The 15924-nt window shown below is 51.2% G+C and overlaps 1 protein-coding gene and 1 long non-coding RNA gene across 2 annotated transcripts; both read left to right on the top strand.

The window, feature by feature from the left end:
- Positions 1 to 1740: 1740 nt before the first annotated feature.
- On the top strand, positions 1741 to 10959 carry SDHB (succinate dehydrogenase complex iron sulfur subunit B). Its single transcript, XM_077330697.1, has 8 exons — positions 1741 to 1884; positions 3980 to 4125; positions 5982 to 6067; positions 6821 to 6957; positions 7847 to 7963; positions 8976 to 9077; positions 9414 to 9536; positions 10718 to 10959. Exons 1-8 carry the CDS (start codon positions 1810 to 1812, stop codon positions 10793 to 10795), a joined length of 864 nt encoding a protein of 287 aa, XP_077186812.1. The 5' UTR covers positions 1741 to 1809; the 3' UTR covers positions 10796 to 10959.
- A 146-nt stretch (positions 10960 to 11105) lies between these two features.
- LOC143834198 (uncharacterized) lies at positions 11106 to 15701 on the top strand. The gene is made up of 2 exons (XR_013229754.1): positions 11106 to 13267; positions 14282 to 15701. It is a non-coding gene; the product is annotated as an uncharacterized LOC143834198 (long non-coding RNA).
- The last annotated feature ends 223 nt before the right edge of the window (positions 15702 to 15924 follow it).

The following is a 15924-nucleotide window of genomic DNA, read 5'->3' as shown; positions in this document are numbered from 1 at the left end:
ATGGGCTCTAATGTGTATATATGATTGTTTTTATGCTGTGCTTTTTCCTTCACATTGTTTGCTATGGTTGTGAGTGAATGTAATAAATTTGATTTGACCAATAGTCAAGCAGGGAGCAGATTTTTGTGTCACAGGCAGGAGATTCCTCAAAGCTCCAAACGGCAGTTTTACCTGGCAAGAGGTTGAAGTTATTAGACAAGAAACTCTCAAAGATTTTTAGAGAAAGTGTCTCATGTAAGAGAGAGCTTGGAGAATCACACGTGAAAGCAAGATCTTTTCTAAATCCCTACTGGACGTGCGCTAGACTCCCTTTGTTCCATGGAACTCTCTTTCCTGGTGCAGAAGAGTAAGAATAATCCTCCGGTGCAAGATGGATGTCTGAGAATGCCCATGCATAGAAGGGCATGTAAGGGGCCATGCATAGAACCGGGGGTCATACAGAGTTGCAACAGCCTGATGCTAGCTTATTCTTCTGCATCAAGAGTGATTCATGTCACAACTGTGGATTTCTCACAAGGGTCATATAAGGAGTGGCCAAGATGTGAATGGACTCCAAGTCCCACGAGCCCTTGCCAATTGGCCATGCTTGAAGGGGCTCATGGTAATTGGAGCCCATGAACATCTGGAGCGCCACAATCTGGCCAGCCTTATTATGTGCAGGATGCACTGAGCTTCGACTACTATAAGCTCTTGTCATTTTTTTAAGTTAGCCGAGATGCAACCCCAGATTTCGCCTTCTCTTTCTTGCCACTCATAAGGAGCCGAGACGCTCCGAAATGAACCCTAAAGTTCGGTGTGCAATCGCAATACCCAACTCTCGAGGCCGTCATAACCACAACGGGGCCCTAGAGCAGGGGTAGTCAACCTGTGGCCCTCCAGATGTCCATGGACTACAATTCCCATGAGCCCCTACCAGCATTTGCCAACATAATGCCAAGTGGCAAAGTTGTGTATTTCCAGACATCCGTGGACTACAATTCCCATAAGCCCCTGCCAGCATTTGCCAACATAATATATGTTATATATATTTGCCAACATAATATAATAAATATAATAAAAATAAATAAAGTAATGCCAAGGTGGCGAAGTTGTGTATTTCCGGACATCCGTGGACTACAATTCCCATAAGCCCCTGCCTGCATTTGCCAACATTATATGTTATATATATTTGCCAACATAATATAATAAATAAAAATAAAATAATGTCAAGTTGGCGAAGTTGTGTATTTCTGGACATCCGTGGACTACAATTCCCATAAGCCCCTGCCTGCATTTGCCAACATCATATATGTTATATATATTTGCCAACATAATATAATAAATATAATAAATAAAAATAAATAAAATAATGCCAAGGTGGCGAAGTTGTGTATTTCCGGACATCCGTGGACTACAACTCCCATAAGCTCATGGGAATTGTAGTCCATGAACATCTGTAGGCTGACTACCCCTGCCCTAGAGAAACGGCTCTTTTGACTGCGCATGCGTCCTCTGGGCTATTGATTGAAGTGCCGCCGACCGTCTCTCTCTCACGCCTCCATTCGCGACAACGGCGGCTCAGAGGAGACAACCCGCGCTTCTCCGCCACTCTGAACATGGCCGCCCGCTTATCTTATTCTCTCCTTTCCCTACAAACATGGCCGGCGGCTGTCTTGCCACTCACCCAACATGGCGGAGCGCCTCCGACACGTCACATCCGGCGGTAGCCCCTGCCGCTCCCAGCATGGCGCCCCCTCAGAGCCCCTCCCCTTCCTCTACGTCACGGAGTCCCCGGCGCGTCTTCCGGAGGCCGCTGTCAGGAGGCGCAAGATGGCGGCGGCAGTGAGCGCGGGGCGGGCGGGGCTCGTGTCCTTGACGGGCGCCCCTCGGCGGGTGGCGGCGCAGGTGAGGCGAGGCAGGCCGCACTTCTCCAGGGTCGCCGAGGGCCGCCAGGCGCCTCCTGCAAGGGGCTCCCCCCCCGCCTTCCATTGCAATGCGCACAAGGACTTCAGCATGCCAACCTCCAGGTGGGGCCTGGAGATCTCCCGGGGTGACAGGTCGTCTCCAGGCTCAGGGGCTCCGTTCCCCTGGAGGAAAGGCTGCTCGGGAGCCATCTGTGGCGTTGAGGTCCTTAAATCTGCAGGAGTTTCCCGGCCTGGAGGTGGCAACCGTAACCCCTGTCCTCTGGTGCTGCCCAGGGAGGACCTGGCGACCCTGACAATGGCTATGTGGGGGATGGTTGACAACTCTGGATTGGGACAGGCCTGGAGGCTTTGGGGGTGGAGCTGGGGGGTGGGTGGGATCGGGCCTGGGGAAGGACCTCGGTGGAGTATAATGCTGGGGAGCCCAATCTCCAAAGCAGATGTTCACTCCACGGAAATTTGTCTCTTTAGGCTGCTTATTATGTGTGTGTGTGTGTGTGTGTGTGTATGTGTATATATGTGTATATATGTGTGTGTGAATGTGTATGTGTATGTATATGTATATATATGTATATGTATATGTGTATATATATGTGTGTGTGTGTATGTATATGTATATGTATATATATATGTATATGTATATATATGTATATGTGTATATATGTGTGTGTGTGTGTATGTGTATGTATATGTAAATGTAAATATGTATATATGTATATATGCATATATGTATATATATACCGCTTTTCGGGGAGGGTGGTATATAAATATAATAAATAAATAGGTTGGAGGTGAACCTGTCATTCCAGGGGATCCCCAGGTCCTGCCTGGGGAATGGCAACCCTATTCCTGACCCTCTTTCTCTCCTTCCAGGAATTCGACCTGGAGACTTTGGGGGTGGAGCTGGGGGGTGGGTGGGGTCGGGCCTGGGGAGGGACCTCGGAGGAGTATAATGCTAGGGAGCCCAATCTCCAGAGCTGCCATTTTCTCCAGAGGAACTGATCTCCTGCTCCCCCCACTCCGTACGAAGCAAGAATGCAGAGCATCTCTGCCCCAGACAGAGTGTGACATCTAAATCATGAGGAATTCACAGGAAGTGGCGGTGGCTGCAAGCATTGGCTGCTTCAGGAGGGGACTGGATAAGCCTCTGAAGCAGAGGTCCATCAGGGGCTCTTAGCCCCAAGGTCCAGGCACTCTGCTTGGAACAGGGATGTTCTGTATTCTTGGTACTTGGGGGGGGGGGCAACAGTGGGAGGGCTTCTGGAATTCTGACCTCATTGGTGGCCTCAATTTTGGCCATTGCATGATGTAGATTGCGTGGGTCCTTGGCCTGATCCAACATGGCTTCCCTTATGTTCTTCTGTCACCCAGTGAGCTTCCAAGTTGGAAGTAGGGATTTGTACCCAGTTACTCTTGGTCCACTGTAAGTGCCCTAGATGGCAGTGGTTCTCAACCTGGGGGTCGGGACCCCCTTTGGGGGTTGAATGACCCTGTCACAGGGTTCACGGCAGAGCAAGCAGCTTGGCTGGGGGGGAGCGCCATCCACACAACAGCCTTGCGGGGTAGATCGAGATAGAGCGTTCGTCTGCCTGGAACAGCGGGAAAAAGCGAGATGGGCATGGTGGGACAAGAGGCAGAAGTGAACAGAGAAACCCCAGAAAAAAACCAATTTATATACAGTGATGATGAACAATGGAACTTCACACCATTGGTCAGTTTTGGTTTAATTTCCGTGAAAGAACACTTGCAGAATTTTATGGTTGGGGGTCACCACAACATGATGAACTTTATCAAAGGGTCGTAGCATTAGGAGGGTTGAGAACCACCACCATACAAGATGATGGGATGAGGAAGCAGAGGGTGAAGCCCACAGCTTTCAGGGAATCCTGCTGCTGCTGCCAATTAATCCCCCCTCTCCCCCCCCCCCCCGGTGTCATCCGAGAGAGAGAGATTATCCTTTCACTTGTGGAATGCTCACAGGCGAGATCCTCCATGCTGTCTCCCCTCTGAATCCTGCTCTCTCTGTGTCCTCATCTGGGAGGGGTTTGTGACAGCTCCTTCTGCTTGCTGTCTTCCAGGTCTGCCGCAGAGCGCATGCAGCAGCTGCGGCTGCCGTCGCCACAGAGGCCCCTGCGCGCATCAAGAAGTTCGCCATCTACCGGTGGAACCCGGACAATCCCGGAGAGAAACCTCGCATGCAGACCTACGAGGTGGACCTGAACAAGTGAGTCAGCTCAAGCCACTTCCACCCGGGGAGGGATTTTTGTGCAGAGTGAGGAGCTGGCCCAGAGGTCTGTGATTTCTCCCCCCTGCCTGGGCTTCTTGGTAGCTGTTTCTCAGCACAAAGCTAAAGGTTCATCACAGGCCCTGGGCTGCCCTCCCAGGGGAGCTCTGCAAACGATGGGGCAGGCCTGTTTGCTTCTGACGCCGACTCCTTGGAATCTTTTCCCCTGCTGAGGCTTCAGGTGGACAGAGCTGGGCTGGGCTGTTTTTGGCACCCTTCCCATCACTACCCGAAGGAGTCCCGAGGGAGTTTGCAATCGCTTTCCCTTTCTCTGTTTATTTTCTTTGGGGCTCGTGTAGCCGGATCGGAGGATCGTCTGGCAGCCAGGCAAAGAGCGTTTGGAGGAGGTTTGGTGCTGCCTGCCTGCCTCCGCCAGTCTGCTGTAGTGGTTAGGAGTGCGGACTTCTAATCAGGCGTGCCGGGTTCGATTCCCCGCTCCCCCACATGCAGCCAGCTGGGTGACCTTGCCACAGCACTGAGAAAGCTGTTCTGACCGAGCAGGAATCTCAGGGCTCTCTTAGCCTCACCCACCTCATAGGGTGTCTGTTGTAGGGAGAGGAAAGGGAAGGCGAATGTAAGCTGCTCTAAGATCCCTTTGGGTAGAGAAAAGCAGCATATAAGAACCAACTTCTTCTTCTTCTTCCTCCTCCTTCTCCTCCTCCCAATTTTGTTATCATGACTCCGAGTGTTCCTTGCAGGTCGCCCATCCTCATAGTAACCTGGATTGGCCTTGCTTAGCTGCTGAGCTCTGACAGGTCCCTTCCTCTCCCCACAACAGAAACCCTGTGAGGCAGCTGAGGTTGAAAGAGCTCTGGGAGAGCTGTCCTGCAAGAATGGTTCTAAGAAAACTGTGACTAGCCCAAGGTCACCCAGCTGGCTGCACGTGGAAGGAGGAGTGGAGAATTAAACTCAGTTCTCCAGATTAGAGCCCACTGCTGTTTAATCACCACACATGCTTTCATACAAAGTCTCTAGTTTGGCCACGTGTGGGCGTGTGTGTGTTCACATGGAGATACCCAGGTTTTTAATTAGGTCTCCCTCTTTTTGATTCTATTCTCCCCCCCCCCTGCTTTTATTTGAACAATATACTTTTTTAGCACCTTCAACAGCTCAGGATCCTGTTTTAAGTTGAAGGTATGCATTTAATTAATACGGTGTTTAGCCAGAACAGATTTACATCCTGAAATAATTATTTAAAACTAGGGGCCAAGCCCATTGCATTCAGGAATACAAGGAATACAAGGGGCACTAGGCTACGGGGTTGGAGTGGAAGAATTCTGCGGACGGCCTCCCCCTCCCCCCAGGACCTGGAAAGGCTGCAGGCAGCTGTTAGGGAACTAAACCGACTGGGGCATCTCTCATGCAGCAGGGATTTGCAGCCACCGAGCCTCGGAGGGACGTGGAAGGAGGGGGTGGTCAGGGGTGGGGGATGGAAGGCTGGACGCTGGACAGACAGACAAGCCAGTTGGAGGGAGAGGCACTCAAGGGCAGGACAGCCGCCCTGAGCGGGTGTTAAGTGCTGAATGAAACCAGCTCCTCTTCCAAGGCTTTCCCAGCAATAGATAGTGGATCAGATAAGATTTTGAGCAACAGAGTCCCGTCTTTATCTGCCGATCATCTTTCGACGTGCTCTACATGCAAAAGCAGAAAATGTAGCAACCTGCCCGAAAATAGGCTCCTTTCCTTGCCAGTGTTCCTTTTTGGGGAAATTTGGGGGGGGGGGGGGGAGAAACGAGAGCGAGGAATCTCACGGAACATAACAAACGCTGATCTGTTGGCCGTTCTCCTCCTTTCAGGTGCGGGCCGATGGTTCTCGACGCCTTAATCAAAATCAAAAACGAAATGGACTCCACGTTGACGTTCCGCCGGTCCTGCAGAGAAGGTGAGCTCGGGGTGGGGGCCCTCCGCTTCTGGGTCCTGGCGAGCCCAGGTGGGTTGCGGGAGTTTGAGGGGAGGGCGAGGGGGAGGCCGAAAGCGAGCCCAGTTTAAGGCCTCCTGGAAAGGTTGGGACAGAGATGAGGCAGCCGAACCGAGCTGAAATGCAGATCCCTAGCTAGGAAAGCCTCTGCCCCCCCCCTCAAGCAACTTAGAGCAGGGGTAGTCAACCTGTGGTCCTCCAGATGTCCATGAACTACAATTCCCATGAGCCCCTGCCAGCAAATGGCACATCCCTAGCTAGGAAAACCTCTGCCCCCCCCCCCAAGCAACTTAGAGCAGGGGTAGTCAACCTGTGGTCCTCCAGATGTCCATGAACTACAATTCCCATGAGCCCCTGCCAGCAAATGGCACATCCCTAGCTAGGAAAACCTCTGCCCCCCCCCCCAAGCAACTTAGAGCAGGGGTAGTCAACCTGTGGTCCTCCAGATGTCCATGAACTACAATTCCCATGAGCCCCTGCCAGCAAACACTGGCAGGGGCTCATGGGAATTGTAGTCCATGGACATCTGGAGGACCACAGGTTGACTACCCCTTCTGTTTACTGAAGGGTGTGGTGGGGAATTCCTGGGAACGTAGAAGCAAGGAGTAAAGTTCTATCGGAAGGAGGTGAAGACTCTCCAAGGGGCTTGGCGTCCTTTCCACACTCCAGTCGCCCGGACTCCGTTCCTAACCGCTGGCCCGCTTCTCCCTCCTGCAGGCATTTGCGGCTCCTGTGCCATGAACATCAACGGGGGGAACACCTTGGCCTGCACCAGGAAGATTGACGACGACCTCGGCAAAGTCTCCAAGATCTACCCGCTCCCTCACATGTATGTGGTGAAAGACCTCGTCCCGGTGAGTGCCGTCCTCTCCATGGCAGCCTTTTAAAGACTTGAAGAGGGTGACCAGATCCCCTCTCAGTCGTCTCCTCTCCAGGCTAAACAGACCAAGCTCCCCCAACCTTTCCTCATACGGTCTCCAAACCCATCACCATCTTCGTTGCCCTCCTCTGGACACGCTCCCGTTTGTCAACATCCCTTTTCAATTGGGGTGCCCAAAACTGAACCAGAGCAGAATAAAGCGGGTACCCTGCGGGATCTACCAGCTTTCCGCAGGGCCTGCAAGACGGAGCTCTTCTGCCAGGCATATGGTTGAGGCCAGGGCAGCTCTCCCACAAATCCATCAGAGGATCCCCTCCAATATTGAGATCTCTAACATCGAGATCATTGTTAGATCTATTGTATTGGTGCCACCCTCTTCTGAATATTATTCTCCCCACCAGGCTCAACTTGGGGGGAACTCGGGTAACTAAGATCAGAATTGTGACTACCGCCGCTATATGTTATATGTAACTTTTGTTGATGTTAAATTGGGGTTTTAATGGGGATTTTATGGTGTTTTAACTATTTATGTTGTAAACTGCCCTGAGACCTATTTGGAGAAGGGCAGTCTAAAAATTAAATAATAATAATAATAATAATAATAATAATAATAATAATAATAATAATAATACCATCACCTCCCGTGATCTAAACACGATGCTCCATTTGACACAGTCCAAAATCCCAATCTGCCTTTTTAGCCACCGAGTCACACTGCAGACTCATGTTCAGTGTATGCTCTACTACTAGATCCTTTTCGCATGTGCTACTGCCAAGGCAAGTCTCCCCCATCCTATATTGGAGTGGAGATGTCTTTCCTTTTGTAATTCCCTCTGGCCTTTCTCTTTCTCTCTCTTTTAAAGGATTTGAGCAACTTCTATGCTCAGTACAAAGCGATCCAGCCTTATTTGAAAAAGAAGGACGAGTCCAACCAGGGCAAAGAACAATACCTCCAGTCCATAGAGGAGCGGGAGAAGTTGGTAAGTCTCTCTTATCTCTTTCGATTTTATCCCGCACTCCCGTTATTTTGTTGTCTTGAGGCTCATCCCACGTCTGTCCGCGGCCTTTCCGCTCCAGCCTTAATGGACTTGGTCACAATCCCCTTCTACGGCATGGAGTAGGGGAGGAATGGGGCACGGCCATCGGATGGAAATTCTAGATTGTTTAGTGTCTTACTGGGGATCAGTTGAAGGGGGTTCTACGGCAATTGTTGCATTTTATTCTTTTATCTGGATGTAAGCCGACCCGGGCCGACTACGTCGGGAGGGGCGGGGTATAAATGGAAATATAAATGAATAAAAATAAATAAATCTTGCTCCCCCCCCCTGCCAGTTTGAGTCCCCTTCGTGGTTTCTGAGCTTGGGAGGGGGCGGAGCCTGCATGGCTACTCCCAGCTTCAACAACCTTCTGTCTCTCCCTTCTCCCAGTCCTAAAGTTTGTCCGTTATTGTGGGCAGCGATGTCACTTCCGGGGTTCCTTGACGCCTGGAAAATTATTTCAGGGGGCTCCTTCATGGTCAGATGGTTGAAAAAAAAGACGCCTTAGAGCGGGGTGGCCATACTCACCGGATGTCCATGGACTACAATTCCCATGAGCCCCGGCAGCTCTAGCTGGGGTATAGAATGGGCATCTGAATAAGACATGGGGAGGGGGGAGGGGGCAAACCGTGGCTCTCCAGATGTCCATGGACTACAATTCCCATGAGCCCCTGCCAGCACCAGGGCATTGCAGTCCATGGGGCATCTGGTGAACCACAGTTCGGCCACCTCGCCCTAAGGTATAAAGGTATAAAAAATCCGGGAATCCCAATTATTTACCGAAGCCCAACAGCATACTGGTCTTGGGATTCGGGCGTATTGGGAAATCCTGATATTTTTCAAGTTGAGCATAGGCTTTAGGGAGGGGGGCCTCTTGCTTTCCTACCTCGGGGTCTTGGATGGCCTCCGCGTTCTTCTGTTATCAACCGTCCCCTTCTCATTTGTCCCCTGCCAGGACGGGCTGTACGAATGCATCCTGTGTGCCTGCTGCAGCACCAGCTGCCCCAGTTACTGGTGGAACGGGGACAAGTACCTGGGCCCTGCCGTGCTCATGCAGGTAAGGAGCACGGGGGAGGGTGGAGGATCGGGTCCCCTGGGATCCAGAGGATGAGTTGCCTCTGAATGTGGAGGTTCCCCTCAGCCACCCCGGCGAGTAACCATCGACAGGCTTCTCTGTGAATCTGTCCAATCCCCTTTCCAAGCTGTTTATCCCTGCGGCCCTCCCGGCACCCCCTGGTAGCAAATGCCATCTTTCCGCTGCCGGCTGCCCAAAGAAGCATTCCCTTTGGCCCGCCCTGAATCCGCTGCCCATCGTTGGATGCCCTCGAGGTCTAGAGTTCGGGGAGAGCAAAGAAATGGGGGCATTCCTCGTTCGGATCCCTTCGTCTCACAGGCCTACCGCTGGATGATCGACTCCCGGGACGACTACACGGAAGAGCGGCTGGCGCAGCTGGAGGACCCCTTCTCCCTCTACCGCTGCCACACCATCATGAACTGTACCAAGACCTGCCCCAAGGTAGGTGGGATGTCCCCTGCAGCCTCCCACGATTGAGACAGAAGTGGCTTTGCTCTCCCCCACCCCCATTCCCTAGATCAGGGGTAGTCAACCTGTGGTCCTCCAGATGTCCATGGACTACAGTTCCCATGAGCCCCTGCCAGCAACGCTCTTGCTGGCAGGGGCTCATGGGAATTGCAGTCCATGGACATCTGGAGGACCACAGGTTGACTACCCCTGCCCTAGATTACAGAAGATGGGGAGCAGTGTTTGTGTCAGGGGATGAGCTTCCCCTCCCGGAAGTTCTGTTAGCCTTTAAGCCGCTTCTGAACTGTTGCTCTTTCCTCCCAGCGCAGCCTAACTTGGCCACCTGTCTTGTGAGGTAGGCCAGGCTGGAGGGGAGTGTGTTTTTCCCTCGTAGGCAGGTTACTCTAATCTCCCATGAATCTCTCTGAAATCATAAGAACATGGGAAGAGCCCTGCTGGATCAGGCCAGGGGTCCATCTAGTCCGGCATCTTGCCTCGCACAGGGGCCGGCCAGTCCCTCTGGAGGGCCAATGACAGGGCAGTGAGGGCTAAGAACACCCTCCTCCAAATGGCCATAGAAATTCTCAGGCCATAAATAACTCAGGCCATAGGATAGAACTGAGGGAAACTACAGAAGTGTGGCTTTGGGTCCCCCTTGTGGAGAAAGGTGGAATATCAATGAAATAAAGGTAAAGGTGTCCCCTGTGCAAGCACCGAGTCATGTCTGACCCTTGGGGTGACGCCCTCCAGCGTTTTCATGGCAGACTCGATACGGGGTGGTTTGCCAGTGCCTTCCCCAGTCATTACCGTTTACCCCCCAGCAAGCTGGGTCCTCATTTTGCCGACCTCGGAAGGATGGAAGGCTGAGTCAACCTTGAGCCGGCTGCTGGGATCGAACTCCCAGCCTCATGGGCAGAGCTTTCAGACTGCATGTCTGCTGCCTTACCACCCTGCGCCACAAGAGGCTCTTATAATGCTATAATCAATATTTATATAAGCATTGCTTATTATAATGCTTATAATCAATGAAATACAATATTTTGTTGTTGTTTTCCTGTCTTTTCCTTCATAGCCCCCCCCCCCAGTCTTGGATAGCTATATCTCACCAGCCAAGCAATGCAGCTGTAATTCTGCTCTCCCCGCCGACAGCTTTTAAATCCGTTTCTCTCTTCCAGGGCCTGAATCCCGGAAAAGCCATTGCAGAAATCAAGAAGATGATGGCCACTTACAAGGAGAAGGCAGCCAGGGCTTAAGGCTCCCCAGTGGCCTCTGCTCCGTCATACGCACATACCCTGGGGCCAGGAGTAACTTGATCTCCCAAGCCTCAGCTTCTCGTGTGATTTTCCCCTCCCCTGCCTAGACAGACCTGCATGTCGGACGTTGTCATGGACTCATTAAATCACTACTTTGATTAGGAGAGTCGGACCAAGGTCTTTGTCTCACTCTGTCTCTCTCTCACTCACCCCCCAGCTCCCTTTTCTGCTCTGAATCTGATACATCAACAGTTAGATTTGAGACCAGCAAGGTTATTTGGGGGAAGGGGAAGGTCGAATCATAGAATCATAGAGTTGGAAGGGCCCTCCTGGGTCATCAACCCCCTGCAGGGGGTAGGACTAGATGACCCAGGAGGGCCCTTCCAACTCTATGATTCTAACCTTCTCGCTCATCCACTGTCACCTGCCAACCCCTTGAACCTTCACATGTAATCAGGTAAGGACATTCAAGTGTCCCAGCTGTGTTGGTCAGATATGAGTCAAAATGGAGAGCTCCAAGTCCGGTCAGAAGGAGCATTACAAAGGAGAGATTCAGGGTGCAGAGTTACAAAGCACATTGGAATCGGCTGGATCCGGGAGGAAGAGAAATGCTTGGAGGCAGGAAATCAGCACCTGTCTGGGATAAGAATCCCGTGCCTCTCTTCGGCCTTGGGAGGGAGGGCGTGTGCGTTTTCCATGATTCTGAATTTGTGAATGGATTCCCAATTCTGCGGTCTCACGTTGAGATCTCCCCTTGAAACGCCTCCGTTTGGGGACGGCCACTCTTAGGTCTGCAGTGGACTGACCCCAAAAGGTTGAAATGTTTTTCCCCTTGGGTTTGGGGGGCAGTGGCTTTCAACAGACCGTTCAGCGGATCCTAACAAAGAGCTGCTTCTCTGGTCGCCAGAAAAACCCACCCAGTGTCTGTGCTTCTGTGGAATGGAGACTTTTATCATGCGATTCTTGTCTGGATTTCTTTTTACTGTCTTTGATCCTTTTTGGGAGGGAACGGGGTTGATCAATAAAAGACAAAGACCACCAGGTGCTCCTGTGATAGTAAGAGAGGTGGCGGGATTTTGGCCGGCCCAAACCAAGCAGTTCTTAGCAGTTCCTTAGTGGACGAGGCTTCCCTGGGAGGGGTCAGACTAGATGACCCTTGAGGTACCTTCCAACTCTATGATTCTAAATCCTAAGTGTGAAGAAGAAGAAGAAATATATATATATTTTAAATACACCGCTTTTCACTGCCCAAGGCAGAAGGAGAAGAGCTGGCTTTTTATACCCCACTTTTAACTTGTTTGTCCCAAAGCAGCTCCAAGAGAACTGTAACTAGCCCACGGTCACCCAGCCAGCTTAGTGTAGAAGACTGGGGAATCAAACCCACTTTCCCGCAAAGATACTTGGTTGTATTCTTGAAGTGCTCATACCATTAGCTGTCCAAACCAGGGAACTCGGACTCTCAAAAGCTTTTGCTCTCTCCACCTAACTTGTTGGATTTTAAGTACTCTAGAATCATAGAGTTGGAAAGGGCCATACAGGCCATCTAGCCCAACCCGCTGCGTTTGTGACTACAGGACTCAAATCTGTTCAATTGTAGACCGAGATGGCTCCCCTCCGAAATTGTTCTAACATTCCAAAATTGCTGGAAGCAGCGTAGTGAAGAACTGGGTTTGATTCCCCCACTCTTCTTCCATGGGCGGCCAGCTGGGTGACCTTGGCCAGTCTCAGTTCCCTCAGAACTGTTCTGTTAGCACAGTTCTCTTAGAGCTCTCTCAGCCCCATCTAAAAGCACCCTCCCCCCCAGTTCTTCCAACTTCCTTAGGTTCCACTGAATGGAAGATGGGGTGGTGGTGGTGATGGGAGGAGTAGCAGAATGAAAAATTCTTGTAGCAGATGTGCTTTCAAGCAGGTTTGGGAGGGGGGAGGAGGCGTGTGGCTCATCCATTTCCGAAATCAGATCTCCTCACGGCGCCTCAGGCTTGGTCGCTTCCTTCATTTACATCCTCCACATGCTGGCAGGGGCTCATGGGAATTGTAGTCCGTGGACATCTGGAGCGCCACCGTTTGGCCACCTTGGCCGTAGGCCCGCTAACTTTGCTCTGGAAACAGCACTGAGGGCTTCTTCTTACCACCTTTGTGTTTCGTGCAGCAGGAAATTCTGACGCTCTGCATTTTGGGCCCAGCCAATCCTATCATCATTTTGAAACCAGAGGCCAGTTTTGAGGCTCCCTGGCTTTCGTTTGTCAGGAAGTGCGACGGTCACGGACGGTGAGGCAAAAGTATAATGACACATTATCAAGGGATGATTATCCTTTTATCCTCAAGACTCCTTGGGAACGACCTCAGTTGCTGGCGATTCAGGGGTGATTCACCGTCCTTTTCATGGGGGACAGTATAAAGGCACTCTCCCAGAGAGGTCTCCTTCAGCTCTTCCTGTCTTCACCCCTTCTCTTCCACCACCCAGAGGGCCAGGTAAGTCCAATTGAATGCCACCTTTTAAAAATCTAGTGCCGTGTATTCTCTTATTGTATTTGCCCTTCCTCGTCTCCCGGGGATTGCGTTCCTTTAGCCCAACGGGCTCACCAGATGCCCATGGACTACAATGACCGTGAGCCCCTGCCAATTGACAGGGGCTCATGGTTATTGTAGTCTATGGCAGGGGTAGTCAACCTGTGGTCCTCCAGATGTCCATGGACTACAATTCCCATGAGCCCCTGCCAGCAACGCTGGCAGGGGCTCATGGGAATTGTAGTCCATGGACATCTGGAGGACCACAGGTTGACTACCTCTGGTCCATGGGACCTCTGGAGAACCTCAGTTTGGCCACCCCTGCTTTAATGTTCTAAGGCATGGTCTGTACCAGGGCTAGTCTAACTGCGGCCCTCCAGATGTCCATGGACTACAATTCCCAGGGGCTCCTGGGAATTGTAGTCCATGGACATCTGGAGGGCCGCAGTTTGACTACCCCTGGTCTGTACCCTAGTCCCGCTTAACACCAAACTCCTCCCACGACCTCTTATCCTTTTTATTTAGACGCTCGTGGTTATAGATTTGGGGCTTTGACAGGGAGGCCAATTCAATTCAGCGATGATTTTGGGCCTTAACTGCAGGCCTGGTGGACCACTCGGATGGCTCCCTGCATTAGTAAAGTCCTCCCTCTGATACTGTCTAAAATAGCTTCTCAGGGGCTCCCAGGGCTTTCCCTCCTATCCTGCCTTACTGGACTTGGCCACCCTTCCGGCCCGGCCCTGGGGCTCCTTGAAGCCCAAATAATATTTCAGAGGCTTCTTCCTAGTCCAAAGGTCGAAAAAGGCTGGTTGAAAGGCACTGCCAGCCCCCAAGAGAAGCCAGGCTGAGCGTGTTCCGTAAGGTTTTAAAAAGTAAAAGGTGTCTGGCAGACAGCAGCCCAGGGCTGGTTCCCGTTGGTTCGTTCTGCAGGGCGAAACGGCGCCAACAATTCCTCTCTTCTGCGAACCCTCATTGCAGGCTCGTCACCACCTTTCCACGATGTCTCAGCCTCAGCCTGCAGCACGTGCTACACCACAACCCGCACAACCAGCACCACCTACGAACAGTGTCAATATGACGATATCCATTCAAATTTCAGGCTTACCGTCAACGTCAATTACTGCTTCAGGAAACAGTCCGTCCAGCAACCGAGCAGCAAACGCCACGAGGGCACTTCCTGCTCCCAGGAGGAAATGACCCGGGGACAGGTTCTTTGGTCTTGTTTCCGAAGAGGTTTCCTGGGGGTGTTTCCCCTGACGTGAGAATGGGGAAGACGGGTGGGGGCCTGGAGGTCAGAGACATTGGTAGACACAATGGATGCTAGAATCTACCACGGTTGACCACCTCTGGCTCTCATTCCCACACCTGTTTTTCTCTGCTTTCTTTCTCTTAAGCCTTTTTTCCTTTTTTTTGGCCATCTCTTTTTCTTTTCTTTTTTTTTTGGCCATAGCCTTCCCTTCACTTTGAGAGGCATTTGTTGTTGTTAGGTGCGAAGTCGTGTCCGACCCATCGCGACCCCATGGACAATGATCCTCCAGGCCTTCCTGTCCTCTACCATTCCCCGGAGTCTATTTAAGTTTGCACCGACTGCTTCAGTGACTCCATCCAGCCGCCTCATTCTCTGTCGTCCCCTTCTTCTTTTGCCCTCGATCGCTCCCAGCATTAGGCTCTTCTCCAGGGAGTCCTTCCTTCCTTCTCATGAGGTGGCCAAAGTAGAGGCATAACAGTAGCCATTTGGACCCTGAGTCTAGCTTTTCTCATTTGGGACTAACGATGAAGGGGACGCTTCCTAAATGGATAATGCATATTCCTTGGAGATTGACTTCCGACATGTAATCCTAAATGGGGTTTTGACTTAAACAAAAAACGTCGAGAATTCATATGCCCGGAATTTGGGCCACGACAAAACAAAATGAGAGTCCAGTTTAAGACCAACAAAGATTTATTCAGGGCGTGAGCTTTCGAGTGCAAGCACCCTTCCTCATACTATGAACTGACCATCTTGACCAGGGGTAGTCAAACTGCGGCCCTCCAGATGTCCATGGACTACAATTCCCAGGAGCCCCTGCCAGCGAATGCTGGCAGGGGCTCGTGGGAATTGTAGTCCATGGACATCTGGAGGGCCGCAGTTTGACTACCCCTGATCTTGACAGCGGGAATATATAAGCAAAAGTTAATCCTGCTAAATTAGTAAACTGTGTCACAACATCCAAATATAGTTTTTTTTAGCAAAGAATTATCATATGGCTGTAAGTGTAAACTAAATTCCTTATTGTACCCAATCACCTCTTCTTTATCCATCTGTTTTACTGCGTTTCCTGGCTTAAACTGAGAGTATGTTGTTGGGGCCTTTTCTTTGTTGTTTTTAAAAGAATCCTTTACAATTAATTTATAAGAACTGCTTCTGCCTGCGTTTGTTTGACTAGACACTCTCTTCGTATACACTGGTGGATTATCCCGCCTGCTCCCCTTCTTGCATTGCTTCTTGTCTGTTAGAATTGCTAATTCCCCCAGCATAAATTCAGGAGACAGGTCTGTTTGGGTTAGAATCATAGAGTTGGAAGGGGCCATAGAGGCCATCTAGTCCAACCCCCTGCTCAACGCAGGATCAGCCCTAAGCA

Source organism: Paroedura picta, chromosome 3 (assembly GCF_049243985.1).
Source record: "Paroedura picta isolate Pp20150507F chromosome 3, Ppicta_v3.0, whole genome shotgun sequence".
Lineage (NCBI taxonomy): Eukaryota > Metazoa > Chordata > Lepidosauria > Squamata > Gekkonidae > Paroedura > Paroedura picta.
Note: the sequence above shows the minus strand (reverse complement) of the source record. Positions and strands in the feature narration are given on the sequence as shown.

Excerpts from the sequence above, each read along its gene's own strand:
- SDHB (XM_077330697.1), top strand. The coding sequence starts at position 1,810 with ATGGCGGCGGCAGTGAGCGCGGGGCGGGCGGGGCTCGTGTCCTTGACG. Across the intron at positions 4,126-5,981 it reads TACGAGGTGGACCTGAACAA|GTGCGGGCCGATGGTTCTCG; the intron begins GTGAGTCAGCTC and ends TCCTCCTTTCAG. Across the intron at positions 6,068-6,820 it reads CCGCCGGTCCTGCAGAGAAG|GCATTTGCGGCTCCTGTGCC; the intron begins GTGAGCTCGGGG and ends TCCCTCCTGCAG.